The sequence below is a fragment of the Pseudonaja textilis genome, chromosome 1 (genome assembly GCF_049901715.1).
Source record: "Pseudonaja textilis isolate UNSWEBS1 chromosome 1, rPseTex1.2, whole genome shotgun sequence".
Lineage (NCBI taxonomy): Eukaryota > Metazoa > Chordata > Lepidosauria > Squamata > Elapidae > Pseudonaja > Pseudonaja textilis.
The window spans coordinates 315,654,872-315,670,832 of NC_141990.1; the positions used below are offsets into that span (position 1 = coordinate 315,654,872).

The 15,961-nt window shown below is 42.2% G+C and overlaps 2 protein-coding genes across 2 annotated transcripts in view; one reads left to right on the forward strand and one right to left on the reverse strand.

The window, feature by feature from the left end:
* Positions 1-15,961, reverse strand: part of LOC148128328 (vomeronasal type-2 receptor 26-like) — a 343,174-nt gene that overhangs the window by 112,676 nt on the left and 214,537 nt on the right. The window lies entirely within an intron of this gene.
* The window catches only part of LOC148128331 (vomeronasal type-2 receptor 26-like), a 27,086-nt gene continuing 19,447 nt past the window's right edge, over positions 8,323-15,961 (forward strand). Inside the window, exons 1-3 of the mRNA XM_087919673.1 lie at positions 8,323-8,516; positions 9,180-9,471; positions 12,363-12,581. Coding sequence (XP_087775799.1) covers positions 8,323-8,516; positions 9,180-9,471; positions 12,363-12,581 — 705 coding nt within the window. The remainder of the gene's footprint in view (positions 8,517-9,179; positions 9,472-12,362; positions 12,582-15,961) is intronic.

Here is a 15,961-nt window from a genome sequence, read left to right on the forward strand (position 1 = left end):
AGCAGTCTCATCTTGTTCAACTGCCAGGAAAGCCACATCTACAACAAATCAGCCTGTTAAACAAACCAGCTTGGCAACCTTTGTGAGGATTCTGCTGCTAGTCATTTATTACTAGATTTATTTATTGATCAAATTTCTATAGTCCCTACCCAAGACATGACATATAATAAAAGAAGAACCAATAAAATAACAATTAAAAACTATTTCTTATGGGAGGATGGAACAGCATCCTGCACACAAAGTAACAATCTTGTTGTCCACCCTGGAGCCATCTGGGAACATCTTCAGGATTGCCACAGTGAGGCTGGTTCGAACTGTGGGAAAGGGGTGGGGGAGTAGAGATAGCTGGGGGAATTTGTAGCCAAAACAACTTTCTTTCTTCTGGGAACCAAAGACACTCTCACCAGCACCTGGAGGGGTGTGGCCAAAAGCCATCCAGATTTTTAAGGGTGCCCTGATTGGGGCATGTGATGGTTGTGTGTAATGGGGCGGGGGGGGGACGACTTTGCAGCTTCAATTGAGTGGGGAAACCCCAGAGAGATTCTTGACCAACAAATGCTCTGTTCTACATCTTGGTAAAAACAAAAAAATCAATACACCAAAAACAAGCTAGGTGGATATGACCTCATTGATGATCCTCACTCTGTCAAGGACATTGGAGTTCTCATATCGAATGACCTAAGTGCCAGGGTTGTAAATCTAATCTTATGAAGCTTCTCCACTGGTAATATTGATTTGCAAACTAGGGCATACATAACTTTTGCTAGACCAATGCTTGAATATACAGCTCTGCTGTCTGGAATCCGCATTGTACATCAGACATTGAGCAAATCCAGAAGTATTTTACAAGAAGAGTACTGCACTCCTCTGTTTGCAACAGAATATCCTATACTACCAGTCTTCAGATTCTAGGCTTTAGACAATCTTGAACTACGACAGCTAGGATTGAACTTAAGCATAGTACATAAAATCATATGTTACAATGTCTTAGCAGTTAATGAATATTTCAGCTTTAACCACAACAACACAAGAGTACACAACACATATAAACTTAATGTAAACCACGCTAAACTTAATTGCAGGAAGTACAATTTCAGCAATAGAGTGATCAATGTCCGGAACTCATTACCTGATTCTGTTGTCACCTGCTCAAACCCTCACTCCTTTATCCTCAAACTAACCTCTATTGAGCTCACCCCATTCCTAAGAGGTTTGTGAGGGGCTTGCATAGGGGCACAATCATGCCTATCATCCCTGCCCTATTGTCTCCAATTATTAGTTCCTATTTCATGTATTTAAACTTATGTTTATTCTTATTTCTATTATATTCTAAGTATTTGACTTAATTAATTAATTAATTAATTAATTAATTAATATTCAGAGTTGGATTTTCACCAGCTGTGCCAATATGACATGTCTAATAATTTTTTACTATAAGGAAGCCTCTGGCCTTGGAATTTTGATTTCACCGGGGCTGTTACTTGGAATCCTGACTCTTGTAAGATCTCCATTTCCCTGCGATCCTTAAGCTTAAGGATTTCTTAAATGCCCAGAGGGGCAGAGTTAATGTCAGTTAGCGGGGGAATGCTGCTCCATATCTCCATATGAGAAAATGCCTTCCTCCTGGTCCAATCTGATGCCAAACTCTTTAGCAAATAGGATCTGTAACATGCTCCTCCCACCAAGTGGGATGGGACAGTAGATGTAATCAGGGAGAGGTGGTGCCCCAAATGATCTGGTGGGTAAAACAAACATCAAACATCTGTATGATTGCTCACACTTACTAGGGTGCAATTAGTGGTGGGCTGATGCTGGTTCGGACTGGTTCGAGCAAACTGGTTGTTCTGATTATCAGCTGGCCCCACCCCCACCCTATCCTGTCCTTTATTTCCTGCCTTCTAGCTCATCTCAATCATGCAGCACAGCTGATCCCACCGCCCAACTGTTCTATTTACTGTTGCTGACTTGGAAGGTAAGCAGATGAGCTTCTAAATACTCAATTTTCAGTGCTGCATGCAAGTGCCTTCAGCACTCACCAAACCGGTTGTTAAACCGGTTGTAGCCCACCACTGGGTGAAATTGTTTTCTGTGTGCCACCATGACCTGTTAGCAATCATACTATCTGACCAAACTATGGCACAGACCAAACTCCAACTTGTGTACAGGGTCTCAGTCTCCTGTAAGTCGAATACTGAAATTCACCTTGAATCTCAACTCTGTAGATTAGCAACAGGGGAGATAATATTGTTTTTTCCCCTTGCAGTGCACACAAAAACTCTAGTGTTAAGTAGGTAGGAAAATTCTTTCTCCTTGCAAATATCAGATAAACAGCAATTCTACACATATCCCTTATGGATTTCTAGACCCAACATAAAACCTGTTCTATAAAAATATGCTTTGAGTTCGCCCATTGGAGGCAAGGCATGTCACTACATCTTGCCTTGGAAAGAGCTAATTCCTGGGTTTGGTGAGACTCCATTGGCCTCAGTTTCTTCTTTGGTCTCAGCCCAAACACATATAAGGAGAAGCATGGTTAATATCAATTTGCCACAAACCCATCCAGGTAGGACAGACTGTCTCTATTCTGCTAAAGCTCTGGTGAGATTTCATGTGCTACTTGCAATGTAGCTTCTGCACAAACCTTGATCTCTGATCTTGGAAGGAAGGTGAGAAGAATGACAGGGCTTCCTCTCCTGCTGCTGCTTCTGCTGCTGCTGCTGTTTTGGCTCCTGCCTCCAACTTCTGCAAAGAGTATGAAAACTGTGTGTGGGTTGACCAGGTCTTTGGATATTCTGGAGGACTATTACAGACCTGGTAATCTCATTATTGGTGGGAATTTCCGAGGCGTTTTTAAGGCCTCCAGATTTTTATGATCAGTCCAAACCTCATATGGGTACCTCGCGCCTTCCAGAAAATGCCTCCAGGTCATTAGAGCCCAGCAGACTGCAAAAGCTTCTTTCTCCCAGACAGCCCATCTACGTTCAGTGTCAGTTAATTTACGGGAGGTGTAGGCACACGGTTGTAGTGTCCCCTTCTCGTTTAACTGAAGTAAGACCGCTCCTACCGCCACATCACTCGCATCAGCTTGGATCACGAAGGGGACATCCATGTCCGGATGCTTCAGCACTGGTTCTGCAGCGAATAGTCTTTTTAGCTTCTCAAAAGCGGCTTGGCACTCCATAGACCAATTCAATGGCTGACTGGGCTTTGGCTTCGCTTCTCCCTTTGTTTTTAGGAGGTTGGTGATAGGCATGGCTATTTTAGCAAAGCATGGGATGAATTGCCGGTAAAAGTTGGCAAATCCAAGGAAACTTTGAAGTTGTTTTCGGGTTCTCGGTGGGGCCCACTCTAATACGGCTCGTACCTTCTCTGGGTCCATCTCGAGACCCTCGGGTGAGATACGATATCCCAGGTAGTCAATCTTTTCTTGATGGAACTCACATTTGGACAATTTGGCGTACAATTTGGCAGCGCGCAGTTTGTGCAGCACGGACCGTACCAGTTTCACATGTTGGTCTCTGATCTCCGAGTAGATAAGGATATCGTCCAGGTAGACCAAAACCCCTTGTATAAATGTTCGTGAAGCACCTGGTTGATCAATTGCATGAAAACAGCTGGTGCCCCTGTAGGCCAAACGGGAGAACATTGAACTGGAAGCAACCCATCGGGCAGTTGAATGCAGTTTTCCACTCGTCTCCCTCTTTAATTCGGATTCGGTAATAAGCCTCCCTCAAGTCCAATTTCGTGAAGATCTTTCCCTTGGCCAGGTGAGCTCACATGTCCTTCATTAGAGGAAGGGGGTACACATTCTCCACGGACACCGCGTTCAAATTTCGATAGTCCACCACCAAGCGCTTGGAGCCATCTTTCTTCTCGCGGAACATCACAGGGGCCGCCACTCGAGGTCTGGCAGGTTGGATGAACCCTCGTTTCAAGTTCTTGTCGATAAACGATCTCAATTCCTCTAGCTCCCTTGGGGTCATCGAATACATCTTTGGTTTCGGTAGCATCACTCCCGGTAGAAATTCGATGCTACAGTCGGTTGACCGATGGGGAGGGAGCTCATCGGAGGCCTCTTCGCTAAAAACCTCTTTTAGGTCCCAGTACTCTTTCGGGATTTTCTCCTCCCCTTCTATGCGCTCGGCCCCTGTGGAAGCTGTCTCAGCAGGGGTTTGGGGCTTTGGATGGGGATTCTCCCCCGGTTCCAGGGGGGGTTGCTCCTCCCCTTCCGGAGGTTGGTCAGTACGAATCCGTATCCACCCCTTTCTCCAGTTCACTTGGGGATTCCATTTCCGAAGCCAGGGCAACCCCAAGATTAGGGACTGTTCCATCCCGGGAGCCACAATAAAACACAAGGTCTCGCTGTGGGTTCCCATGGTCATCTCTAAGGGCTCCGTTATGAACCGTGCAGGGCAACCTCCCGCTTCAGACCCATCCAATTGGCAAAAGGATATGGGCGTTTTCAAATTTCTTAGTCCAATGCCCATGCCTTTAACTACTTTCATGCTAATTAGGCACCTCGTGCACCCCGAGTCCAATAAGGCCAGCATCTCCCCCTCGGTACCCGATGTGGGCACCCTTAGCTTAATTGGGATGGTAAGGGGACCCCGGTTAGGACTTACCGGGATGTCGTCTTCCGAGTCGGTTTCAGTCTCGTCGGGAGGAGTCGGAGGTCCTAGCTCCTTTTCCGCTGGGGGAGCAACTTCTACAACCTCCCCTATCTTTAGCCCGGTTTCACGAGGCCTGGTTGGGGAGGATTCGGGCCTCTTTCCAGGGCCCCGTCCCTTCTTTGGATCTGGTTTGACTCGACAATCCGCAATTCGGTGGCCTTCCTTCCCACAACGAAAACAGGCAGTGGATTTGGCCCTTGTCATCACCCCTCCCCTTTGGGGTTTAGGGATCTCTCGGAGTCGGGAAGGGAGCAGGTTGCTCCATGCAGGGCCTCCTCGGCGTCTGCTTCGGGCTAGATCTATTTCTACTTCTTCCGCTAGCAGGTACCACAACTGCAGGTCATGCGGATCCCTTCTGGAGATGCACATGTGGTATACCTCTTCATTTAGGCCATCTTTGTAGGCTTCTATTAGAGCCTCCTGGGACCAGCCTTGGATGCGATATGCCAGCTGTCTAAACTCTTGGGTGTAGTCAGCAACTGATCTTCCCCCTTGAGTTATGGTTTTCATTCTGATCCTGGCCCTTCTCTCCGCCAGAGGGTCTTCAAACCTCCTCCTCAAGGCAGTCATGAAAACATCAAGGCTTCACAGTTGGGGGGAGTTATCATTATACAGAGTCACCACCCAGTCAGCTGCCATCCCCTCCAGGGTCCTGGTAACACATCTTACTTTGGCTGCTTCAGAGGTGAACTCCCTTTCATATTCTGCCATATAGCTTCCAACCTGCACCAGGAAAAAACCCAAATCCTTGGGATTTCCTCCAAACTTCACATCTAAGGAGGGCAGGTGGCGTCTTCTAGGCATTACCCCCGCTGCTGGGGCTCCCCAGATGGGGGCTGGTGGTTGCGCTGGCGTGGGCTGGGCCAGGGGGGTAGTGGCAGCCCGACTTCCCCAGGCTGAACTCGCTCTCTCTTCCCCCTCATATGTTGGAGCCCTGCCGGGTTTCTCAGAAGCATCCTTAAAGCTTTTCCCGGCTTGATCCAGCCTGCATTCCATCTCCTCCCCCTCTTGCCACAGCCGTTCCCTCGCACCTCTTCGACTTACAGAGATTCCAGGAGGGGGGGGTCTTCCGGATCTCTCCATCCAACTCCTAACGACCATCTGGGCATCTCAGCTGGAGTTTCTTCCAGTGTAAGGTCAGCTAACAAATCGGTGGCTGGCATCGCTGGTAACAGCATTGGCTGCCCCCCCACAGCTCCCTGCTCATCCTCCTCGCCGGCTGGAGATGACATGATGTGAAAACCCCCTCGGAAGAAAAATTGGTGTTTTCTCCGGGTGGGCTGATGGGACTTTCGGAATAATGTCAATGTGTGCTCCTTTCAAAATCCAAGAAAGAAATACTCAGACTCCATGGTTCAGAGCAAAGTTCTTCTTTTACTGGAAGATGAAAAGGAAGCTACAAATGGAATTCGAAAGTGAGAATTTTAATGCAGATCACACATACAAAGAAATAGAATTGTTCACACCCCCCGAAGTCCAGAAGTCTCTTCCAATTAAAAGTTCTGAATATGATCATGTGAGCATCTTCAGGTGGTGATGAGGCCTCTGTCCGTTGACCTTGACATATTTTGATAAGGCTTCGCAGCTGCGCAAAAAGGATAGAGGCTAGCAAGGAAATGGAAAGTTGGAAAGAAGAAATCCCCCCCTTCTTCTGCCCACAGTAAAGGAATGCAAAACACCTCCAGCTCTCTTCCCCTCCACAATTACCCCTCCCCCCATTGCTAATGACAGCCGAAAGAAGTAAGCCTAGCAGTAGAGAAACTAAGGGAGAAATAAAGGGGATGGATAGCAGTTGGAGTACCCGAAGAGATCTTGAGGCTGACAGGAGTGTCCTATCAAATTCTATACCTGTCGATATTTGTGTCCCCCAAGGCAGTGTTCTAGGACCAACTCTTTTCATACTCTACACAAATGACCTCTGTGATCATATGAAGTGCAACTGCATTCTCTTCGCTGATGATGTAAAGCTATTCAATACCACAGAGAATACTGCTACCCTTTAAAAAGACCTTGACTATGTATCAGAATAGTCAAACAAATGGCAACTTCAAATCTCAACAAATAAATGCTCTGTCCTACATATTCGCAAAAACAATCAGAAAATAAAATACAGGCTGAATAGTCAAGACCTTGTTGATGATGCAAACTCTTTCAAGGACCTTGGAGTTCTCATCTCTAATGATCTAAGTGCTAGAGCCCAATGTAATTACATAGCCAAAAAGGCTTTAAGAGTTGTTAACCTAGCTTTTTCTCTGATAATATTACACTAATAACTAGGGCATACAAAACATCTGCTAGACCAATACTCGAATACAGCTCATCAGTCTGGAACCCACATTAAGTATCTGATATTGGCACAGTTGAGAAAGTCCAGAAATATTTCACAAGAAGAGTTCTCCACTCCTCTACTCGTTGTAGAATACCTTATGCCACCAGACTCAAAATTCTAGACCTAGAAAATCTCGAACTACACCACCTTCAGTCCTATCTAAGTATAGTATATAAAATCATACATTGCAATGTCCTACCTGTCAATGAATACTTCAGCTTCAACCATAACAACACATGAGCAAACAATAGATACAAACTCAAGGTTAATAGCACCAAACTTAATTGCACGAAATACAACTTCAGCAACAGAGTGGTCAATGTCTGGAATACTCTACGTGACTCTGTGGTTTCTTCCCCAAACCCCCCAAAATTTAACCTTAGTCTGTCTACTATTGACCTCACCTCTTTTCTAAGAGGCCTGTAGGGGGCGTGCCTAAGTGCACCAATGTGCCTACCATCCCTTCCCTATTGTTTCTTTTTATTTTTCTTATAAGTATCTATCTCATGTATTCAAAAGTATGTTTTTACTGATACCTATTATCTTGTAAGCAATTGACAAAAATAAACAAATAAAAAAAATAAGCAAATAAATAAATAAAATTCTCTCCTCTCCTCTCCTTCCTCTGTACTGTTCTGTTCTGTTCTGTTGTAATCTATTCTATCTATTGTCCTGTCGGGAAATTTCTCCTTAGTTCTAGTTGAATGACTTCTTGATAAGGTTGAATCCAATACTTCTCCTACTGCCTTCAGGTGCTTTAGAGAAGAGGTTGACAGACTTTTCTCTGTGACAGCCCATCAAATATTGGTTCATGGAGGTCAAATTCACAACTTCAGCATGACTCCATCTGCTCTGGACATGACAAGAAACACAAGAATTTTTTTTCTCCCAATTGGGTGTATGAGAAGCTATTGCTACAAGGACAGAAATTTGCTTTTCTTTACAATCATCAGAAGTACAGTAATTGTGAGTGTATCCCCTGTAGATTTCTAGATACAAAAACTTCCAAGCTATAAAAACATGTCTGAGTTCTCCAGATGGGGGTAAAAGATGAGACCTTAGCCTGTCTGGCAAAAAGCTCACTCCTGGGTTTGAAGAGACTCACATGTCTTTGTTTCCTTTATAATCACAGCCCAAACACAGGTAAGAGGAAGCATCTTTGCTGTAAATTTGTTCTGTGGCCATCCAGGTGGTATAAGTGTTGTCTGATCTGCTAAAGCTCTAGTGAAAATTCAAGTTCAACCTTCAAGTCAGTTTCTACCTAAACTTTTATTTCTGTCCTAGAAATGAAGTTGACAAGAATAACTGGGTAGGAATGATGCTATGGTTGATGCTGATGGTCTTCTGGCTCCTGGCTCCAACTACAGCAAAGAGGCTCCAAACCATGTGTATATCCCGTTAGAGGAATGCTACTATAGGCCTGGTGATCATATTATTGGTGGAAATTTACCTTTGGGAGGCAGTTTGGATTCTACTGTCCCTGAATTTAATACATCAAATCTTCTTTTAGATAATGGGTAAGTTTCAGCTGGATCTCTTTCAAAAATACTTCTAGTATTCTGCACTGTCTTAGTGTAATATACATCTTCTCCTTTTCTCAGTAAAATAGCAAGCTCCTAAAATAAGCCACAATTCTGAACTTCTGAAAGCTAGGTTCTTCAAAAGGAATTCTTTATTGAAAGGAGTAATCCAGATACTAGCCAAAGCAGAGTCTAAGATACCCCCAAGCATACAGAAACAAATAAATGTATGTGGATGTAATCAACCAAAGAAACAACATGTTAATCCCCCTCCCCCTTTTCTGGGAACGTATCTTAGAAAAGTTTTTCAGGAAGTTCCTCTCAGAGCTGGAATTTTTCTGGTTACTTCTCCTCTTGCTATCTCTCCAAGAGGTGACAAGGTTCCAGGCATCTGGCTGCAGTCATATATCGTGTGCAAGTTATACAGATTCAATACAAGGCTTAAGATATTCAGGTTACATCAAAAGGGTTACTTGTACCAACTCTCCCCACCCTTCTTCTTCCATTATAGAATGGCAGCATTCAGGTTTAGCTGAGAAAGATCCTTAAAAAAAAAACCCAAACCCAATTTGGATGTTGCTGCACCAAACCAAACACTGAAGCAAACTCTACAAGCAAACAACCTTAACTGTAATATTCCCTGTATTTTTCGCACTATAGACTCATCCCCAGTAACTACCAGCAGATCCTTGCATTGATGTTTGCTGTCTCCCAGGTCAATAAGGATTTTCTTCTACTCCCCAACATCACCCTTGGTTACCACATCTATGGCCATTTCCAGAGGGAGATATTTATTTCCTTAAACAGCCTCTCCATGCTCTCCTCACAAGGCCAAGTGGTTCCGGGTTACAAATGTGGCTGGAAGGGCACTCTGTTCTCCATCATTGGTGGCCTCAATGCCAAATCTTCAAGGCAGATGGATTCCATCTTCAGCATCTTTAAGGTCTCACAGGTAAGAGAGCTCTCTTGGATACAGTATGGAGTAGACAGAGATCAGAAGGTTACTGAAAAGCAGAGAGGAAGGGGTTGGGGAGGCATATCATGAGCATGTGACTCTTAGTTAATTCTTTATTAAAAAGTGCCCATCATTTTAGTGCCATTTATTATCTGAATTCGATTGTTAGTTTTTTTTTCTCTTGACTTCCAACATACCTCAACCAATAAAAATGTGTAACTAGTGATCCCTAAAGTGAATGTCAACTTTTACTTTTTTTTGGAAAAATAATTTCATTTTCTCCAGCTTGGTGTTGGCTTTGAGTTCTCTCAGGGAGAGAGAAGAGTTTATCCTTCCTTCTTCCGGATTAATCCTAAAGAATCTTCTCAATATGTGGGTTTAGTCCAGCTGCTCCTGTATTTCCGGTGGAACTGGGTTGGGCTTATGGCCCCTGAAGATGAGAGGGGAGAACGTTTCATCTCATCTCTGACCCCAATGCTCCAGGAGAAGGAGATCTGCCTGGCTTTCTCTGAAAGGTTGAAATCACATGATTTTGACATTATAATGGAAAAATTATTTCTCAGTTTCAAGACTTGGTCAAAAACTGAAGTGATTCTTCTTTTTGGAGACTATGATGGTAGTTTAAGTGTACAGACAATTTTGTTTCTCCATTTAAAATCAAGCAAGACAACGTTTCAGAATGTTTGGATCTTAACCTCCCATTGGAAACTTAGTGTGGAAGAATCTGAGGACATATTGTTATTTCTAAAGTCTTTCCATGGAGTCTTGCATTTCAGAGACCACACCGGGGATGTCTCAGAATTCAGTCATTTTGTTCTGTCTTTAGACCCTTTGAACCCCCAAGGAGATGTCTTTCTCCCTCTATGGTGGGAATTGGTTTTTGGCTGCAAGATCAATATATCAGGAGAGATCCCACCAAATGGGGAAAAACAATGTACAGGAAAGGAGAATGTGCCGAATCTGCCCAATTACATTTTTGAAACCAGAATGACAGGTGAAAGTTACAATATCTACAATGCCATTTATGCTGTGGCAAATGCATTACAAGCAATGTTTGGATCCAGAGCCCAACCAACTATGATGAGGTTTGCAAAGAGGACCCCAAATATCCAATCATGGCAGGTAATTTCTGTGGTTTCTCAGAGGGGACGTTTCCAAAAGGCATTTCTTCAGTTACTGATTCGATATCTGCATGTTATCAAATCAAAGCATATTAAAAGCAATTATTAGAAAAATATGAGTTAAGAATAATGTTTTGTTGGAAGAGGTGAGAGAGAGGGGGAAAGAGAAGTGAAGGTTTGTTAAAATGTTTAAAAGTATGTCTAGCTAATGATGGAAATGTAGTCAAAATATGGGCTTATTTTATTATGTGTGGTGGCCTTGTGATAAAATAAAATAAAAATTCTGGGAAAATTTTTTACAGATGGCTAGAAAAGATAATAGGGAAATATGTAGATTTTAGTCAGAAGTCCTAGTTGGCATATTTGCAGAACAACCTCCATTTCCCTCAGCACGTAACCTGAATCCAACTTGTAGAAAGACACTCAATTGATTTTAATCCTGGTTTTTGTTTCTATAGTTTAACATCCTATGTGACCCTTCCTGTCAGCCTCAAGATCTCTTCGGGTACCCTAACTGCTATCTATCTCATTTATCTCTCCCATATCCTATCTACTTTATCTTCTCTACTGCTAGGCTTAATTCTTTCGGCTGTCATTAGCAACGGGGGGAGGGGTAATTGTGGGGGGAAGAGAGCTGGAGGTGTTTTGCATTCCTTTACTGTGGGCAAGCAAAAGGAGGGGGTGTATGATTTCTTCTTTTCAATTTTCCATTTCCTTGCTAGCTTCTATCCCTTTTTGCGCAGCTGCGAAGTCTTATCAAAATATGTCAAGGTCAACGGACAGAGGCCCCATCACAACCTGAAGATGCCCACATGATCATATTCAGAACTTTTAATTGGAAGAGACTTCTGGACTTTGGGGGGTGGGAAGAATTCCATTCCTTTGTGTATGTGATCTGCGCGCCAAATTCTCTGTCTATGTTTGAGAAAGAAGCTTCAAGAAGCCAGAAGAGGTCCTAGTTGGCATATTTGCAGAACAACCCCAGTTTCCCTCAGTATGTAACCTGAATCTAACATGTAGAAAGACACTCAATTCATTTTAATCCTGGTTTATGTTTCTATAGTTTAACATCCTACATGACCCTTCCCCCCATTTGTTCAGCTTTATGCTTATTGCACTGCTCAGCTTATGTGAATGCAGCCATCTGAGCACATAAAGAAGGACTCAAAATAGCCTTAATGGGTTGTTTGTCTCAAACCCATCAGACTTTTCTGCATTACTGGATAAATATTGAACTTCTCTGAATAGTGAAGAGACAAATCCGGGCAAGCACTTCCTTTTCCTTGACTCCATTTCATCAAACATGGTTCCTGCATTCTGCTCTGTTCAATTCTCAGCTAGAAAAAATCAAAGGAATTGTACTCTGTTCCCATACAAATAATTTAATCGTTGCTACAGTGAATTTAATAGTTACAAGACCTGGGGATAAAGTAAATATTTAAAACTACATGTAATCAAATATCTCAGGAGGAAAAGCACATGATTAATTTTGGAATGTGGCACTGAAATTTTTCATATGTGCTTATTCTGGTAAAGCTTTATTTGAAGAAACCATGATACAAAGGACCAATGATAAAGATATTTTTTTTTTGTAGTTTCAGAGTAAATACTTGGTGTTATTCCAGATTCCTCAATTCTCCACAAAGAAAATCCTCTAGCTTTTAAGACATAAATTCATCTTCTCAAAATTATCACCATGTTCTGATAGAAGCCATAACCGTAGCTCTAACCAAATACACCTATTTCTAAAGTTCACATTTATTTCAGATTCTTCCCTATTTGGGCAACGTGCAGTTCAACAACAGTGCTGGAGATGAAGTCTTCTTCTCAGAAGATGGACTGAAATCTGCTCGTTATGACCTTCTCAATTGGCTTTTCCTCCCCAATCAATCTTTTGTCCCCATGAAAGTTGGGCAAGTGAATCCTGAGGCTCCCCCAGGCCAGGATTTCACCATTAAGTCTGATGGAATCGTCTGGGCCACAAAGGTGAGCTGCAAAAAAATGTTGTAAATTCTGGGAAAGATTCATTCTCTTCCTGAAATGCAGAACATCCTTCTAACTCAATTGAGTCAGAAATCATGGCAGTCATTTCGTGAGAAAGCTGCTTTTCATGTAACACATTTGAGGTCTGATTTGTGTCATTCCGCAAAGGGAACAATTTCTGTTTCAAATACAGAATGCAATTACAGCAAAAAACAGAGATTTCCATGGACCATTTCTGCTCAGTTGCATCCTCATAGTTCTTTCTTTTAGAAATGCTGTGCTTCAGTCACAAGCCTTCCTTTGCAGAATGAAACCCCAGTTCCAAACTCCAGCATCTGTTGGTCGACTGGGAGTTTAGCAGCTGGTCCTGCTTTTTGATAGAAAATGGTGAACAATTTGTTTAGAAGAGATTCTGAGCATAAAAATAGGAATGTGGGAACCAATTAAATAAATAATTGGTATTTCTCTTTCAGACCATCCCCTTTGCCAGGTGTGGCAGGAAGAGGTGCCAGGCAGGAGAAAGGAGAAGAGTTCCTGAGGGCAAGCAAGTTTGCTGCTGCCAGTGTGACGCTTGTCCAGAAGGGACCTTTTCTAATCAGACAGGTAGACCAGACTTGAAACCTTAATCCTCTAGAATCAAACAAAGACAATCATTAAAGAAGCAGAATTTGTGAATCCCCAACATGCATTTCCACTCTAACATCCAATTGGGAAAACCCACTTCAATGTTTTCCTGAGGTAGTGTGGTGTGTGATCCAAAGGTTAAATTTTTATCATTTAGTGCATTCTTCTTCCATCAGCTCAATCAACCTCTGAGGAAATAGACCTGCCAGAGAAAAAGGAGATCCATCTATCTCTACTGCTTTGATAGAGGAGGATCAAAAAGTCTGAATGAACAAATTTGAAGTACAAAGCAGAGAGGTTAAGGCAGGGATATTATACACAGAATTAAAATCGCAGCATTCCTGGATAACAGATCTGTCATTCTTCTCTTGGTTCCAATATAAAGTGGGTGATAAAAGAGGCAGTAATTACCCATGGAAGTGCTCATTGAATGGATAGCTAGAATTGAACAAATCCTCATCACTGGTTAATCAGTATCATCATAAATGAAGGATATGCTCTTTTAGATGCCCCATAAATTGCACAGTGGGTTCTTTATTTAATCACTTTGTAGGTAAGTCAAAAGCAGATAGGAAATATGCATATCAAAAGACAAAGTATTTTGATTTCAGATGCAGTTGATTGTGAATCCTGCCCAGAAGACCAATTTCCCAACAAGGAAAAGGACCAATGCATTGCCAAGAAGATCCACTTCCTTGCTTACCAAGACACCCTGGGATACACATTAGTTTTTCTTGTTCTTTTTCTAACTGGGATCACTTCTGCAGTCCTGCTGATTTTCTATAAACATCATGACACACCGATTGTCAAAGCCAACAACCGAGGTCTCAGCTACATCCTCCTAGTCTCCCTTCTGCTTTGCTTTCTCTGCTCCTTCCTCTTCATTGGTCAACCAGGGAAGCTCACCTGTCTCTTCCAACAATCTGCCTTTGCCATTCTCTTTTCTCTTGCAGTTTCCTCTGTGTTGGCAAAGACTGTTATGGTGGTTCTGGCTTTCATGGCCACCAAGCCAGGGAACAAGACAAGGAAACTCTTAGGAAAACCACTGTCCAACTCCATTATCGTAGCCTGTCCCCTGGTCCAAGCCCTTCTTTGTGCCACTTGGCTGGGAACCTCTCCCCCATTTCTTAACTTGGACTTCCACTCCTTGTTTGGAGAGATCATCTTGGAATGTAAGCAAGGCTCAGCTCTAATGTTTTATGGTGTCCTCTCTTACTTAGGACTTTTGGCTCTTGTCAGTTTCACAGTAGCATTTCTATCTAGGAAATTGCCTGATAGTTTTAATGAGGCCAAGTTCATTACTTTTAGCATGCTGGTCTTTTGCAGTGTTTGGATCACCTTCCTCCCTACCTATCTGAGCACCAAAGGGAAGTCTACGGTAGCCGTGGAGATCTTCTCCATCTTTGCTTCTGGGGCTGGTCTCTTGATTTGTATCTTTCTTCCCAAATGCTATGTTATAATACTGAGGCCCCATCTTAATTGTAAAGAAAATATAGTAAGAAACAAGAATTTCTAATTAATGCTAGGATTAGCCTCATTTGTATTTATCTTTGTGGCATATTTAAAATGTGATAATATTTGTAATAAATGATGACTTGAAGGAGGAATTTGTCCATAAAAGAATTCCTTATCAAGTTCTGCAACTGCTTACAATATTCCTGTGATCAGTCTTTTGTTTTTCATGTTTTCAAAGTGTCCTTAACGAGGTCCAATGCCCTGTATGTATGGAAAACCTGTTATTAAAGATGTGTTCTTATTTCAGATATTTCTAAGTTTATATGGCAAAGGAAAAAGCCAAGAATTACATACAAACTAGGACAAGATGCTAAGTAAAAGTGGGGTGGGTGGGTTTACCAGACCTGCAATTGTATTTTGAGCCATATTGTGTGACATGGTTAAAAGAGTGGGTGAACCTCCAGAATAAGAGACTATCTGAAGTAGTGCACCACGAATTAAGGTTTGGATGGAACAGCTTTTTATGGTATGAATATAGTTAAGGTTGATTTTAATAATCACTTTGCTAGAAGTGCAATAGTAAGAGTTTGGAATAAATATAAAAGAAGGTTCTATACAAAGTTGCCTCTTTGGATGTCCCCACCCATTCAAGTTGCTTTAAAAAAAATTGGTAGTGAAGCCAGACAGATGGATGTACAGTAACATATTATCTTTCAACTCTGGTGAAGTTACATTAAAGTTGAGGGAAGAGTTGAATTAGGCAGTTATGCTTGGTATTGCTTTACATATCAAGAACTGAAAGAACGATTTAAATTGGATAAAAAAGAGTTGTGGGTTTGATTTTGCTAAAAATGAATTGGATATCTTACTGCCTGGTAGTGATAATGGGTTTTCTGCTAAAATAAAGCAAGAACATACACACATGTGAAAGTAAATCAGGAACCCTGTAACTGTGGAGTCTGTCTGGCAAGAACAACTAATTCTCATCCACAGGAAATATGCATGTGTAAATCTTGTAACAATCCTGGCTAATTAGAAAGCTGATAAAAATAACATGAGTTAGACAACTGGTAGACCTCAACTAATACTTAGGATTAGAGATGGCCTGCAGCAAATCAAATGTGTATTAGATAACTCCTAGGCAAGTCATTAGCTAAGACTTGGGAATAGGGACAGCTAGAGACCAATGGAACAAATTGTAGAATTATTACTAAAATGTTTATTAGATGATGTTTCGTATTATCTCACTTTATGCCACGTTCTCCTTTAGTGAAAATGTATAAAAGTTACTCTATCATTTGTTT